General features: G+C 42.2%; 3 protein-coding genes across 3 annotated transcripts; all 3 read left to right on the top strand.

Moving 5' to 3' along the window:
• The first annotated feature begins 1,320 nt into the window (after window positions 1-1,320).
• LOC142954377 (uncharacterized) lies at window positions 1,321-11,916 on the top strand. The gene is made up of 3 exons (XM_076095342.1): window positions 1,321-3,132; window positions 3,298-3,306; window positions 9,439-11,916. The coding sequence occupies exons 1-3, from the start codon at window positions 1,454-1,456 to the stop codon at window positions 11,180-11,182; spliced, it is 3,432 nt and encodes a 1,143-aa protein (XP_075951457.1). The 5' UTR covers window positions 1,321-1,453; the 3' UTR covers window positions 11,183-11,916.
• Window positions 5,368-7,894, top strand: LOC142954346 (tripartite motif-containing protein 16-like). The gene has a single exon (XM_076095292.1). The coding sequence runs from the start codon at window positions 5,480-5,482 to the stop codon at window positions 7,157-7,159; it is 1,680 nt and encodes a 559-aa protein (XP_075951407.1). The 5' UTR covers window positions 5,368-5,479; the 3' UTR covers window positions 7,160-7,894.
• Window positions 11,917-13,405: 1,489 nt separating the features above from the next.
• On the top strand, window positions 13,406-15,934 carry LOC142954347 (tripartite motif-containing protein 16-like). Its single transcript, XM_076095293.1, has one exon. The coding sequence runs from the start codon at window positions 13,524-13,526 to the stop codon at window positions 15,198-15,200; it is 1,677 nt and encodes a 558-aa protein (XP_075951408.1). The 5' UTR covers window positions 13,406-13,523; the 3' UTR covers window positions 15,201-15,934.
• Window positions 15,935-16,546: the final 612 nt, after the last annotated feature.

Raw genomic sequence — 16,546 nt, 5'->3', positions numbered from 1 at the left:
TTTAAAGTCCTTAAATGAGCCAACTTCTCCTGTTTTTTTCTACAGCAGGGGGGGGTCACTGAAAATCTAGGACCTTTCTAAGCTGCAGCTGCGACAATGCACATTAGTCGAAATTGTAATGCTGCTTTGACGTTGTGCGGGAATTGCCCTCAGAAAGACTCGACCAATTAAAGTGACAACTCGGAAGTGCTTATGCTCTGATCTGCTTTTACCACACTGAAGACACACAATGAGTGGGTTCAAGTTTCCCAGCACACCAAATATTGCAAACACAAATAACAACCGCTGTCCAACCCCATCAAAGCGTGACATATCTAAATGGAACTAACACAGTGGCATTGACAGATGTGACTCAAAGTACCTGTTTGTGTTCTCAGTGCTGAGTTCTCCTTCTTTTGTGATGTAAACTGCTCAGAGGGAGGACAACTATTTGTGGTAGCTTGTCTCCTCATGTGCTGAAACTAATGTTAGCATCCCCTGAGTTTGTTGATCTCTGCCCATGTGTTGTTCACATACATCAGCTGATCCCTTGTCTGTCCATGGCTGTTCAACACCAGACAAGTCGTCACTCAAGAGGTTCCATTCAAATAGGCTTAAAAACTATCCATCCATCCATCCATCAATAAATCAATCCATCCATCCACCCATCCAACTGGCAGACGTACGTGTCAGTTACAAAGCCAGTCATAAAATGTGTTACAAGAACAATCAGATTTGATTATATTGACTTTGCTTGGAAATCTGTTAGGCTTTTCCCAAGTACAGCAAAGGTAAATACACATAACACAACACACTGTCAAGAGCATACAGCGTGTAGATTGAATATATGTGAATCTTGAAACGCTGCTTTGTATCAGGATCATATCTTGAAATTCAACTCTTTTGTCAAAATGCTTCAATGTCAATCATTAAATATAAGAGAAAGGTATTATATGGCAGTTTAAATGTTTCATATTAGTTTAAATTGATAACTCCCTATTGTCAGCCAACTGTTTTTAAGCAGTAAAAGAAAACTGAACAGAATGAGAGGAAACGTTACAGAGAAACATGGAGCCATCACCAAAGTCTGAGGAGACAAGAAATATTTAACAACTACAGAAATGAAATGTTTAAAACGTAGAGCAGGTTTTAACCGAGGCTCTGTTTGTAAATGAGGAAGCAAAGTCCACATTCACAGCGCTGCTCCTCTTCCTGGAATGAAGCACAGCTTGATAACCCCTCCTTCTTCCTCCTGCTCTCAAACACAGCCGCCTCCACTCTGCCCACATATCTCCTTGTTCCCTCCCCTTCAGATCTACAGTTTTAAAGATGGGTGTAACCAACATGGTGGGGAAGCAATAGAGCTGACAAGGCTCCATTCACTGAACAAACACATGTTGTTCAGATCAGAAGTCAAAGCAGAGTCGCTTCTAGAGAAGTGAAACTCAGACAGTCGTTGTTACTGAGAGGTGAAATGGCGCAGAAAGGAGTTCAGCTGGATCGGGAAACCTTCTCTTGTTCCATCTGTCTGGATCTACTGAAGGATCCGGTGACTATTCCCTGTGGACACAGCTACTGCATGAACTGTATTAAAACACACTGGGATGAAGAGGAGGAGAAGAAACTCCACAGCTGCCCTCAGTGTAGGCAGACCTTCACACCGAGGCCTGTCCTGCTGAAAAACACCATGTTAGCAGTTTTAGTGGAGGAGCTGAAGAAGACTGGACTCCAAGCTGCTCCTGCTGATCACTGCTATGCTGGACCTGAAGATGTGTCCTGTGATGTCTGCACTGGGAGGAAACGGAAAGCCCTCAAGTCCTGTCTCTTCTGTCTGGCCTCTTATTGTGAGAAACACCTCCAGCCTCATTATGAATCCCCTGTCTTTGAAAAACACAAGCTGGTGGACCCCTCCAAGAAGCTCCAGGAGAACATCTGCTGTCGTCACGATGAGGTGATGAAGATGTTCTGCCGTACTGATCAGCAGTGTATCTGTTACCTCTGCTCCGTGGATGAACACAAAGGCCACGACACAGTCTCAGCTGCAGCAGAAAGGACTGAGAGGCAGAGAGAGCTGGAGGTGAGTCGACTAAACATCCAGCAGAGAATCCAGGACAGAGAGAAAGACGTGAAGCTGCTTCAGCAGGAGGTGGAGGCCGTCAATCGCTCTGCTGATGAAGCGGTGAAGGACAGCGAGAAGATCTTCACCGAGCTGATCCGTCTCATGGAGAAAAGAAGCTCCGATGTGAAGCAGCAGGTCAGATCCCAGCAGAAAAGCGAAGTGAGTCGAGTCAAAGAGCTTCAGGAGAAGCTGGAGCAGGAGATCTCTGAGCTGAAGAGGAGAGACGCTGAGCTGAAGCTGCTCTCACACACAGAGGATCACAACCAGTTTCTACACAACTACCCCTCACTGTCACCACTCAGAGAACCTACAGACTCGTCCGGCATCGATATCCGTCCTCTGAGCTACTTTGAGGACGTGACGGCGGCTGTGTCAGAAGTCAGAGATAAACTACAGGACGTTCTGAGAGAGAAGTGGACAAACGTCTCACTGGCAGTGACTGAAGTGGACGTTTTACTGTCACATCCACAAGCAGAGCCCAAGACCAGAGCTGAGTTCTTAAGATATTCAAGTGGAATCACACTGGATCCAAACACAGCAAACACAAAGCTGTTATTATCTGAGGGGAACAGAAAAGCAACATTTATGAGAAAACATCAGTCTTATTCTAGTCACCCAGACAGATTCACTGGATGGTTTCAGGTCCTGAGTAGAGAGAGTCTGACTGGACGTTGTTACTGGGAGGTGGAGTGTAGAGGAGAACGAGTTTATGTAGCAGTCGCATACAAGAATATCATCAGAACAGGGAGCTATGATGAATGTGTGTTTGGATACAATGACAAATCTTGGGCGCTACATTGTGTCAAAAACAGTTTTGTATTTTGGTACAACTATATCCAAACTCCCGTCTCTGGTCCTCAGTCCTCCAGAGTAGGAGTGTACCTGGATCACAGAGCAGGTATTCTGTCTTTCTACAGCGTCTCTGAAACCATGACTCTCCTCCACAGAGTCCAGACCACATTCACTCAGCCTCTCTATGCTGGAATTAGGTTTTATAATTATGGAAACACTGCTGAGTTTTGTAAACTCAAATAGTCAGAAGTGATTTAAGGAACAGCAAATTATTTTCTGTGTTTTAATTCTTAAACTCATTTTGTCTCCATCATTGGTCGCTGAGAGCTGATTTTTCATCACCTGTCAATCAAACATTGTGGGCGGTACTTTGACATCTTCTCACTGTTGTTCTGTAAATGTTTGAGTGTCTTTAGGTGGAGCTCCTTTCTGTGTCTGTTTAGCCATGGAGGCTATCACTGCTCATGATGATCTTTGTTGACCTGAACTGATATTTCTCTGCAGGAAAATGTAAACTGCTCCGAGGTTTAAATGTTTGCTGAACATTAGTATTGATGTATTTGTTAGTTGTTGTTTCTCTTCCACTGCATGGCTCTTAAAGAGAGAAATCACCAGAGCTTCCTTTATCAAAGAGATTTAGTTCTCAGCACTCTTTGTAAAGATTTCTTTAAGTTAAATTATGTTCATTTTCTATCACAGATTTAATGTTGTTCTTGTTGTTTTCTTAATCGTTATACAAAAGAGGTTCTATGATGTATTATATAACTCATTATTATAATCATAATCAATTAGGAAATCATTCATTATTCTCTTTGACGTAACTGAGATTCTGGTCAAACAAATCGATTATGAGGATGAAGTGAACGTGTTCATGAAATCATTGAACAAGAGTCATTGAACAGACTTTACTGATGGGATGTGAACAAACTGAAGGTTTACATGATGAATAAAGTATTTCTTGATTCAAGAATGAACAAAGTCTTTTCTTCTTGTCTTATTTACAGGGTTTCATACGAAGCTGATGTAGAAAATGTGAAACTAATATGAGAGAATAACTGAGGCAGTTTTCCTCCTGAAACACCACAAAGTACAGAGTTCATGTTTAGAGCAGAAGAACATGAGTCAGTCAGTCTCTGTCCTTTAAACTGTCCTCACTAAAACATCTTAGTCACAGAGAAATGAGCAGAGTTTTATATCTCGTGTCGCTTCTTACAACCAACATTCTGTTTGTGCACTTAGTCAATAAAGAGGATTTATTACACAGACATGAAAAATATATAAAAATAGTGAATTAATTTGGTGAAGTTTGGGTGTGAATAAGTTGTATTGAGTCCTCCTCACACACAGGAGGCAACAGATACTGATGAAAGTTCAGAATGAGGCTGTCATGTTGGTTCAGTGTTTATCTGTCACCTCACAGCCAGACCATGTTGTAAAGTTTGAATCCAGACTCGACTCAAACTTCTTGTGACTCATGTTGTCCAGGGTGAAATCTGTGGAGCCACCAAACAGCCTGCTGAGCTCAAGAGTTTCTCTCATTTATCCTCAATCATCAACAAATAAATGCATCTAAAACAGTCATGATGAGGGTTCCTGACAGCTGTGATTGATTTATTGCACCATCACATGTAAAGTTACTCCACCTTTTCCAGTTCAGAAGTTCTTTAGGAACAATTTAATAACCGTGATAATATCCATATGAAACGCTGCTTTCAGTTCAACCAGAATCAACTTCAGAAGGACTCGACGTCTGGAAGCAGCAACATGTTCAGTCTCATGTCGAGTCATCGAGACACAATCATTTATGGTTGCTGGAGATTCATGTTGTTCCTGAGGAGTTTTCTCAGTCGTCACTCAACCAGTGAGTGACTCAGCTTTCACAACAGGTGGAATATTTTAACATCAACAACAAATGGAAAATGTGCAGATTATATCAGGTCCAGTCATGACGTCATGAAATGAATAAATGTGAATCTTGAAACGCTGCTTTGCATCAGGATCATATCTTGGAACTCAAATGTTTTGTTACAAATGCTTCAAAGTTTAATATTAAATATGAGAGAAAGGTGTTATACGGCAATTTAAATGTTTCATATTAGTTTCATTTGATAACTCTTTTGTCAGCCAGCTGTTTTTAAGCAGTGAAAGAAAACTGAACAGAATTAGTCTTTTGATGGCTTCATGTTTGTCTATAACTCTTCCTCTGAGGAGACAAGAAATATTTAACAACTACAGAAATGAAATGTTTAAAACGTGGAGCAGGTTTTAACCGAGGCTCTGTTTGTAAATGAGGAAGCAAAGTTCACATTCACAGCGCTGCTCCTCTTCCTGGAATGAAGCACAGCTTGATAACCCCTCCTTCTTCCTCCTGCTCTCAAACACAGCCGCCTCCACTCTGTCCACATATCTCCTTGTTCCCTCCCCTTCAGATCTACAGTTTTAAAGATGGGTGTAACCAACATGGTGGTGAAGCGATAGAGCTGACAGGCTCCATTCACTGAACAAACACATGTTGTTCAGATCAGAAGTCAAAGCAGAGTCGCTTCAAGAGAAGTGAAACTCAGACAGTCGTTGTTACTGAGAGGTGAAATGGCGCAGAAAGGAGTTCAGCTGGATCGGGAAACCTTCTCTTGTTCCATCTGTCTGGATCTACTGAAGGATCCGGTGGCTATTCCCTGTGGACACAGCTACTGCATGAACTGTATTAAAAGCTTCTGGGATGAAGAGGATGTGAAGAAACTCCACAGCTGCCCTCAGTGTAGGCAGACCTTCACACCGAGGCCTGTCCTGCTGAAAAACACCATGTTAGCAGTTTTAGTGGAGGAGCTGAAGAAGACTGGACTCCAAGCTGCTCCTGCTGATCACTGCTATGCTGGACCTGAACATGTGTCCTGTGATGTCTGCACTGGGAGGAAACGGAAAGCCCTCAAGTCCTGTCTCTTCTGTCTGGCCTCTTATTGTGAGAAACACCTCCAGCCTCATTATGAATCCCCTGTCTTTGAAAAACACAAGCTGGTGGACCCCTCCAAGAAGCTCCAGGAGAACATCTGCTCTCGTCACGATGAGGTGATGAAGATGTTCTGTCGTACTGATCAGCAGTGTATCTGTTACCTCTGCTCCGTGGATGAACACAAAGGCCACGACACAGTCTCAGCTGCAGCAGAAAGGACTGAGAGGCAGAGAGAGCTGGAGGTGAGTCGACTAAACATCCAGCAGAGAATCCAGGACAGAGAGAAAGACGTGAAGCTGCTTCAGCAGGAGGTGGAGGCCGTCAATCGCTCTGCCGATGAAGCGGTGAAGGACAGCGAGAAGATCTTCACCGAGCTGATCCGTCTCATGGAGAAAAGAAGCTCCGATGTGAAGCAGCAGGTCAGATCCCAGCAGAGAAGCGAAGTGAGTCGAGTCAAAGAGCTTCAGGAGAAGCTGGAGCAGGAGATCTCTGAGCTGAAGAGGAGAGACGCTGAGCTGAAGCTGCTCTCACACACAGAGGATCACAACCAGTTTCTACACAACTACCCCTCACTGTCACCACTCAGAGAACCTACAGACTCGTCCGGCATCGATATCCGTCCTCTGAGCTACTTTGAGGACGTGACGGCGGCTGTGTCAGAAGTCAGAGATAAACTACAGGACGTTCTGAGAGAGAAGTGGACAAACGTCTCACTGGCAGTGACTGAAGTGGACGTTTTACTGTCACATTCACAAGCAGAGCCCAAGACCAGAGCTGAGTTCTTAAGATATTCAAGTGAAATCACACTGGATCCAAACACAGCATACACACATCTGTTATTATCTGAGGGCAACAGAAAAGCAACATTTATGAGAAAACAACAGTCTTATTCTAGTCACCCAGACAGATTCACTAGACGTGTACAGGTCCTGAGTAGAGAGAGTCTGACTGGACGTTGTTACTGGGAGGTGGAGTGTAGAAGAGAACAAGTTTATGTAGCAGTCGCATACAAGAATATCAGCAGAACAGCCGTCTGGAATGAATGTGTGTTTGGATTGAATGACAAATCTTGGACGCTACATTGTGTCAAAAACAGTTTTGTATTTTGGTACAACAATGTCCAAACTCCCGTCTCTGGTCCTCGGTCCTCCAGAGTAGGAGTGTACCTGGATCACAGAGCAGGTATTCTGTCTTTCTACAGCGTCTCTGAAACCATGACTCTCCTCCACAGAGTCCAGACCACATTCACTCAGCCTCTCTATGCTGGAATTAGGTTTTGTGATTATGGAAACACGGCTGAGTTTTGTAAACTCAAATAGTCAGAAGTGATTTAAGGAACAGCAAATAATTTTTTGTGTTTTGATCCTGAAACTCATTTTGTCTCCATCATTGTCACTTAATTGCTGATTTTTCATCACCTGTCAATCAAACATTGTGGGCGGTACTTTGACATCTTCTCACTATTGTTCTGTAAATGTTTGAGTGTCTTTAGGTGGAGCTCCTTTCTGTGTCTGTTTAGCCATGGAGGCTATCACTGCTCATGATGATCTTTGTTGACCTGAACTGATATTTCTCTGCAGGAAAATGTAAACTGCTCCGAGGTTTAAATGTTTGCTGAACATTAGTATTGATGTATTTGTTAGTTGTTGTTTCTCTTCCACTGCATGGCTCTTAAAGAGAGAAATCACCAGAGCTTCCTTTATCAAAGAGATTTAGTTCTCAGCACTCTTTGTAAAGATTTCTTTAAGTGAAATTATGTTTATTTTCTATCACAGATTTAATGTTGTTCTTGTTGTTTTCTTAATCGTTATACAAAAGAGGTTCTATGATGTATTATATAACTAATTATTATAATCATAATCAATTAGGAAATCACTCATTATTCTCTTTGACGTAACTGAGATTCTGGTCAAACAAATCGATTATGAGGATGAAGTGAATGTGTTCATGAAATCATTGAACAAGAGTCATTGAACAGACTTTACTGATGGGATGTGAACAAACTGAAGGTTCACATGATGAATAAAGTATTTCTTGATTCAAGAATGAACAAAGTATTTTCTTCTTGTCTTATTTACAGGGTTTCATACGAAGCTGATGTAGAAAATGTGAAACTAATATGAGAGTATAACTGAGTCACTTTTCCTCCTGAAACACCACAAAGTACAGAGTTCATGTTTAGAGCAGAAGAACATGAGTCAGTCAGTCTCTGTCCTTTAAACTGTCCTCACTAAAACATCTTAGTCACAGAGAAATGAGCAGAGTTTTATATCTCGTGTCGCTTCTTACAACCAACATTCTGTTTGTGCACTTAGTCAATAAAGAGGATTTATTACACTGACATGAAATAACATATTAAAATAGTGAATTAATTTGGTGAAGTTTGGGTGTGAATAAGTTGTATTGACGCCTCCTCACACACAGGAGACAACAGATACTGATGAAAGTTCAGAATGAGGCTGTCATGTTGGTTCAGTGTTTATCTGTCACCTCACAGCCAGACCATGTTGTAAAGTTTGAATCCAGACTCGACTCAAACTTCTTGTGACTCATGTTGTCCAGGGTGAAATCTGTGGAGCCACCAAACAGCCTGCTGAGCTCAAGAGTTTCTCTCATTTATCCTCAATCAGCAACAAATAAATGCATCTAAAACAGTCATGATGAGGGTTCCTGACAGCTGTGATTGATTTATTGCACCATCACATGTAAAGTTACTCCACCTTTTCCAGTTCAGAAGTTCTTTAGGAACAATTTAATAACCGTGATAATATCCATATGAAACGCTGCTTTCAGTTCAACCAGAATCAACTTCAGAAGGACTCGACGTCTGGAAGCAGCAACATGTTCAGTCTCATGTCGAGTCATCGAGACACAATCATTTATGGTTGCTGGAGATTCATGTTGTTCCTGAGGAGTTTTCTCAGTCGTCACTCAACCAGTGAGTGACTCAGCTTTCACAACAGGTGGAATATTTTAACATCAACAACAAATGGAAAATGTGCAGATTATATCCGGTCCAGTCATGACGTCATGAAATGAATAAATGTGAATCTTGAAACGCTGCTTTGCATCAGGATCATATCTTGGAACTCAAATGTTTTGTAACAAATGCTTCAAAGTTTAATATTAAATATGAGAGAAAGGTGTTATACGGCAATTTAAATGTTTCATATTAGTTTCATTTGATAACTCTTTTGTCAGCTGTTTTTAAGCAGTGAAAGAAAACTGAACAGAATTAGTCTTTTGATGGCTTCATGTTTGTCTATAACTCTTCCTCTGAGGAGACAAGAAATATTTAACAACTACAGAAATGAAATGTTTAAAACGTGGAGCAGGTTTTAACCGAGGCTCTGTTTGTAAATGAGGAAGCAAAGTTCACATTCACAGCGCTGCTCCTCTTCCTGGAATGAAGCACAGCTTGATAACCCCTCCTTCTTCCTCCTGCTCTCAAACACAGCCGGCTCCACTCTGCCCACATATCTCCTTGTTCCCTCCCCTTCAGATCTACAGTTTTAAAGATGGGTGTAACCAACATGGTGGTGAAGCGATAGAGCTGACAGCCTCCATTCACTGAACAAACACATGTTGTTCAGATCAGAAGTCAAAGCAGAGTCGCTTCTAGAGAAGTGAAACTCAGACAGTCGTTGTCACTGAGAGGTGAAATGGCGCAGAAAGGAGTTCAGCTGGATCAGGAAACCTTCTCTTGTTCCATCTGTCTGGATCTACTGAAGGATCCGGTGACTACTTCCTGTGGACACAGCTACTGCATGAACTGTATTAAAAGCTTCTGGGATGAAGAGGATGTGAAGAAACTCCACAGCTGCCCTCAGTGTAGGCAGACCTTCACACCGAGGCCTGTCCTGCTGAAAAACACCATGTTAGCAGTTTTAGTGGAGGAGCTGAAGAAGACTGGACTCCAAGCTGCTCCTGCTGATCACTGCTATGCTGGACCTGAAGATGTGTCCTGTGATGTCTGCACTGGGAGGAAACGGAAAGCCCTCAAGTCCTGTCTCTTCTGTCTGGCCTCTTATTGTGAGAAACACCTCCAGCCTCATTATGAATCCCCTGTCTTTGAGAAACACAAGCTGGTGGACCCCTCCAAGAAGCTCCAGGAGAACATCTGCTCTCGTCACGATGAGGTGATGAAGATGTTCTGTCGTACTGATCAGCAGTGTATCTGTTACCTCTGCTCCGTGGATGAACACAAAGGCCACGACACAGTCTCAGCTGCAGCAGAAAGGACTGAGAGGCAGAGAGAGCTGGAGGTGAGTCGACTAAACATCCAGCAGAGAATCCAGGACAGAGAGAAAGACGTGAAGCTGCTTCAGCAGGAGGTGGAGGCCGTCAATCGCTCTGCCGACGAAGCGGTGAAGGACAGCGAGAAGATCTTCACCGAGCTGATCCGTCTCATGGAGAAAAGAAGCTCCGATGTGAAGCAGCAGGTCAGATCCCAGCAGAAAAGCGAAGTGAGTCGAGTCAAAGAGCTTCAGGAGAAGCTGGAGCAGGAGATCTCTGAGCTGAAGAGGAGAGACGCTGAGCTGAAGCTGCTCTCACACACAGAGGATCACAACCAGTTTCTACACAACTACCCCTCACTGTCACCACTCAGAGAACCTACAGACTCGTCCGGCATCGATATCCGTCCTCTGAGCTACTTTGAGGACGTGACGGCGGCTGTGTCAGAAGTCAGAGATAAACTACAGGACGTTCTGAGAGAGAAGTGGACAAACGTCTCACTGGCAGTGACTGAAGTGAACGTTTTACTGTCACATCCACAAGCAGAGCCCAAGACCAGAGCTGAGTTCTTAAGATATTCAAGTGAAATCACACTGGATCCAAACACAGCAAACACAAAGCTGTTATTATCTGAGGGGAACAGAAAAGCAACATTTATGAGAAAACATCAGTCTTATTCTAGTCACCCAGACAGATTCACTGGATGGTTTCAGGTCCTGAGTAGAGAGAGTCTGACTGGACGTTGTTACTGGGAGGTGGAGTGTAGAGGAGAACGAGTTTATGTAGCAGTCGCATACAAGAATATCATCAGAACAGGGTGGTCTGATGAATGTGGATTTGGATTGAATGACAAATCTTGGGCGCTACATTGTGTCAAAAACAGTTTTGTATTTTGGTACAACAAGATCCAAACTCCCGTCTCTGGTCCTCGGTCCTCCAGAGTAGGAGTGTACCTGGATCACAGAGCAGGTATTCTGTCTTTCTACAGCGTCTCTGAAACCATGACTCTCCTCCACAGAGTCCAGACCACATTCACTCAGCCTCTCTATGCTGGAATTAGGTTTTGTGATTATGGAAGCACTGCTGAGTTTTGTAAACTCAAATAGTCAGAAGTGATTTAAGGAACAGCAAATTCATTTCTGTGTTTTGATCCTGAAACTCATTTTGTCTCCATCATTGTCGCTTAATTGCTGATTTTTATCACCTGTCAATCAAACATTGTGGGCGGTACTTTGACATCTTCTCACTATTGTTCTGTAAATGTTTGAGTGTCTTTAGGTGGAGCTCCTTTCTGTGTCTGTTTAGCCATGGAGGCTATCACTGCTCATGATGATCTTTGTTGACCTGAACTGATATTTCTCTGCAGGAAAATGTAAACTGCTCCGAGGTTTAAATGTTTGCTGAACATTAGTATTGATGTATTTGTTAGTTGTTGTTTCTCTTCCACTGCATGGCTCTTAAAGAGAGAAATCACCAGAGCTTCCTTTATCAAAGAGATTTAGTTCTCAGCACTCTTTGTAAAGATTTCTTTAAATGAAATTATGTTTATTTTCTATCACAGATTTAATGTTGTTCTTGTTGTTTTCTTAATCGTTATACAAAAGAGGTTCTATGATGTATTATATAACTCATTATTATAATCATAATCAATTAGGAAATCATTCATTATTCTCTTTGACGTAACTGAGATTCTGGTCAAACAAATCGATTATGAGGATGAAGTGAACGTGTTCATGAAATCATTGAACAAGAGTCATTGAACAGACTTTACTGATGGGATGTGAACAAACTGAAGGTTTACATGATGAATAAAGTATTTCTTGATTCAAGAATGAACAAAGTATTTTCTTCTTGTCTTATTTACAGGGTTTCATACGAAGCTGATGGAGAAAATGTGAAACTAATATGAGAGAATAACTGAGTCAGTTTTCCTCCTGAAACACCACAAAGTACAGAGTTCATGTTTAGAGCAGAAGAACATGAGTCAGTCAGTCTCTGTCCTTTAAACTGTCCTCACTAAAACATCTTAGTCACAGAGAAATGAGCAGAGTTTTATATCTCGTGTCGCTTCTTACAACCAACATTCTGTTTGTGCACTTAGTCAATAAAGAGGATTTATTACACAGACATGAAAAATATATAAAAATAGTGAATTAATTTGGTGAAGTTTGGGTGTGAATAAGTTGTATTGAGTCCTCCTCACACACAGGAGACAACAGATACTGATGAAAGTTCAGAATGAGGCTGTCATGTTGGTTCAGTGTTTATCTGCCACCTCACAGCCAGACCATGTTGTAAAGTTTGAATCCAGACTCGACTCAAACTTCTTGTGACTCATGTTGTCCAGGGTGAAATCTGTGGAGCCACCAAACAGCCTGCTGAGCTCAAGAGTTTCTCTCATTTATCCTCAATCATCAACAAATAAATGCATCTAAAACAGTCATGATGAGGGTTCCTGACAGCTGTGATTGATTTATTGCACCATCACATGTAAAGTTACTCCACCTTTTCCAGTTCAGAAGTTCTTTAGGAACAATTTAATAACCGTGATAATATCCATATGAAACGCTGCTTTCAGTTCAACCAGAATCAACTTCAGAAGGACTCGACGTCTGGAAGCAGCAACATGTTCAGTCTCATGTCGAGTCATCGAGACACAATCATTTATGGTTGCTGGAGATTCATGTTGTTCCTGAGGAGGTTTCTCAGTCGTCACTCAACCAGTGAGTGACTCAGCTTTCACAACAGGTGGAATATTTTAACATCAACAACAAATGGAAAATGTGCAGATTATATCAGGTCCAGTCATGACGTCATGAAATGAATAAATGTGAATCTTGAAACGCTGCTTTGCATCAGGATCATATCTTGGAACTCAAATGATTTGTTACGAATGCTTCAAAGTTGAATATTAAATATGAGAGAAAGGTGTTATACGGCAATTTAAATGTTTCATATTAGTTTCATTTGATAACTCTTTTGTCAGCTGTTTTTAAGCAGTGAAAGAAAACTGAACAGAATTAGTCTTTTGATGGCTTCATGTTTGTCTATAACTCTTCCTCTGAGGAGACAAGAAATATTTAACAACTACAGAAATGAAATGTTTAAAACGTGGAGCAGGTTTTAACCGAGGCTCTGTTTGTAAATGAGGAAGCAAAGTTCACATTCACAGCGCTGCTCCTCTTCCTGGAATGAAGCACAGCTTGATAACCCCTCCTTCTTCCTCCTGCTCTCAAACACAGCCGGCTCCACTCTGCCCACATATCTCCTTGTTCCCTCCCCTTCAGATCTACAGTTTTAAAGATGGGTGTAACCAACATGGTGGTGAAGCGATAGAGCTGACAGCCTCCATTCACTGAACAAACACATGTTGTTCAGATCAGAAGTCAAAGCAGAGTCGCTTCTAGAGAAGTGAAACTCAGACAGTCGTTGTTACTGAGAGGTGAAATGGCGCAGAAAGGAGTTCAGCTGGATCGGGAAACCTTCTCTTGTTCCATCTGTCTGGATCTACTGAAGGATCCGGTGACTACTTCCTGTGGACACAGCTACTGCATGAACTGTATTAAAAGCTTCTGGGATGAAGAGGATGTGAAGAAACTCCACAGCTGCCCTCAGTGTAGGCAGACCTTCACACCGAGGCCTGTCCTGCTGAAAAACACCATGTTAGCAGTTTTAGTGGAGGAGCTGAAGAAGACTGGACTCCAAGCTGCTCCTGCTGATCACTGCTATGCTGGACCTGAAGATGTGTCCTGTGATGTCTGCACTGGTAGGAAACGGAAAGCCCTCAAGTCCTGTCTCTTCTGTCTGGCCTCTTATTGTGAGAAACACCTCCAGCCTCATTATGAATCCCCTGTCTTTGAAAAACACAAGCTGGTGGACCCCTCCAAGAAGCTCCAGGAGAACATCTGCTCTCGTCACGATGAGGTGATGAAGATGTTCTGTCGTACTGATCAGCAGTGTATCTGTTACCTCTGCTCCGTGGATGAACACGAAGGCCACGACACAGTCTCAGCTGCAGCAGAAAGGACTGAGAGGCAGAGAGAGCTGGAGGTGAGTCGACTAAACATCCAGCAGAGAATCCAGGACAGAGAGAAAGACGTGAAGCTGCTTCAGCAGGAGGTGGAGGCCGTCAATCGCTCTGCTGATGAAGCGGTGAAGGACAGCGAGAAGATCTTCACCGAGCTGATCCGTCTCATGGAGAAAAGAAGCTCCGATGTGAAGCAGCAGGTCAGATCCCAGCAGAAAAGTGAAGTGAGTCGAGTCAAAGAGCTTCAGGAGAAGCTGGAGCAGGAGATCTCTGAGCTGAAGAGGAGAGACGCTGAGCTGAAGCTGCTCTCACACACAGAGGATCACAACCAGTTTCTACACAACTACCCCTCACTGTCACCACTCAGAGAACCTACAGACTCGTCCGGCATCGATATCCGTCCTCTGAGCTACTTTGAGGACGTGACGGCGGCTGTGTCAGAAGTCAGAGATAAACTACAGGACGTTCTGAGAGAGAAGTGGACAAACGTCTCACTGGCAGTGACTGAAGTGGACGTTTTACTGTCACATTCACAGGCAGAGCCCAAGACCAGAGCTGAGTTCTTAAGATATTCCAGTGAAATCACACTGGATCCAAACACAGCATTCACATATCTGTTATTATCTGAGGGGAACAGAAAAGCAACATTAATGAGTGAACAGTCTTATTCTAGTCACCCAGACAGATTCAATATATGGTGTCAGGTCCTGAGTAGAGAGAGTCTGACTGGACGTTGTTACTGGGAGGTGGAGTGGAGAGGAGAACAAGTTCATGTAGCAGTCGCATACAAGAATATCAGCAGAACAGGGTGGTCTGATGAATGTGTGTTTGGATTGAATGACAAATCTTGGGCGCTACATTGTGTCAAAAACAGTTTTGTATTTTGGTACAACAATATCCAAACTCCCGTCTCTGGTCCTCAGTCCTCCAGAGTAGGAGTGTACCTGGATCACAGAGCAGGTATTCTGTCTTTCTACAGCGTCTCTGAAACCATGACTCTCCTCCACAGAGTCCAGACCACATTCACTCAGCCTCTCTATGCTGGAATTAGGTTTTGTGGTTTGGGAAGCACTGCTGAGTTTTGTAAACTCAAATAGTCAGAAGTGATTTAAGGAACAGCAAATTAATTTCTGTGTTTTAATTCTTAAACTCATTTTGTCTCCATCATTGTCGCTGAGAGCTGATTTGTCATCACCTGTCAATCAAACATTGTGGGCGGTACTTTGACATCTTCTCACTGTTGTTCTGTAAATGTTTGAGTGTCTTTAGGTGGAGCTCCTTTCTGTGTCTGTTTAGCCATGGAGGCTATCACTGCTCATGATGATCTTTGTTGACCTGAACTGATATTTCTCTGCAGGAAAATGTAAACTGCTCCGAGGTTTAAATGTTTGCTGAACATTAGTATTGATGTATTTGTTAGTTGTTGTTTCTCTTCCACTGCATGGCTCTTAAAGAGAGAAATCACCAGAGCTTCCTTTATCAAAGAGATTTAGTTCTCAGCACTCTTTGTAAAGATTTCTTTAAGTGAAATTACGTTTATTTTCTATCACAGATTTAATGTTGTTCTTGTTGTTTTCTTAATCGTTATACAAAAGAGGTTCTATGATGTATTATATAACTCATTATTATAATCATAATCAATGAGGAAATCACTCATTATTCTCTTTGACGTAACTGAGATTCTGGTCAAACAAATCGATTATGAGGATGAAGTGAATGTGTTCATGAAATCATTGAACAAGAGTTATTGAACAGACTTTACTGATGGGATGTGAACAAACTGAAGGTTCACATGATGAATAAAGTATTTCTTGATTCAAGAATGAACAAAGTCTTTTCTTCTTGTCTTATTTACAGGGTTTCATACAAAGCTGATGTAGAAAATGTGAAACTAATATGAGAGTATAACTGAGTCACTTTTCCTCCTGAAACACCACAAAGTACAGAGTTCATGTTTAGAGCAGAAGAACATGAGTCAGTCAGTCTCTGTCCTTTAAACTGTCCTCACTAAAACATCTTAGTCACAGAGAAATGAGCAGAGTTTTATATCTCGTGTCGCTTCTTACAACCAACATTCTGTTTGTGCACTTAGTCAATAAAGAGGATTTATTACACTGACATGAAATAACATATTAAAATAGTGAATTAATTTGGTGAAGTTTGGGTGTGAATAAGTTGTATTGACGCCTCCTCACACACAGGAGACAACAGATACTGATGAAAGTTCAGAATGAGGCTGTCATGTTGGTTCAGTGTTTATCTGTCACCTCACAGCCAGACCATGTTGTAAAGTTTGAATCCAGACTCGACTCAAACTTCTTGTGACTCATGTTGTCCAGGGTGAAATCTGTGGAGCCACCAAACAGCCTGCTGAGCTCAAGAGTTTCTCTCATTTATCCTCAATCATCAACAAATAAATGCATCTAAAACAGTCATGATTAGG

The sequence above is a fragment of the Anarhichas minor genome, unplaced genomic scaffold (genome assembly GCF_050575085.1).
Source record: "Anarhichas minor isolate MPS153535 unplaced genomic scaffold, ASM5057508v1 ptg000020l, whole genome shotgun sequence".
Lineage (NCBI taxonomy): Eukaryota > Metazoa > Chordata > Actinopteri > Perciformes > Anarhichadidae > Anarhichas > Anarhichas minor.
The sequence above is the reverse complement of the archived record's forward strand: the minus strand, read 5'-3'. Positions and strand labels throughout refer to the sequence as shown.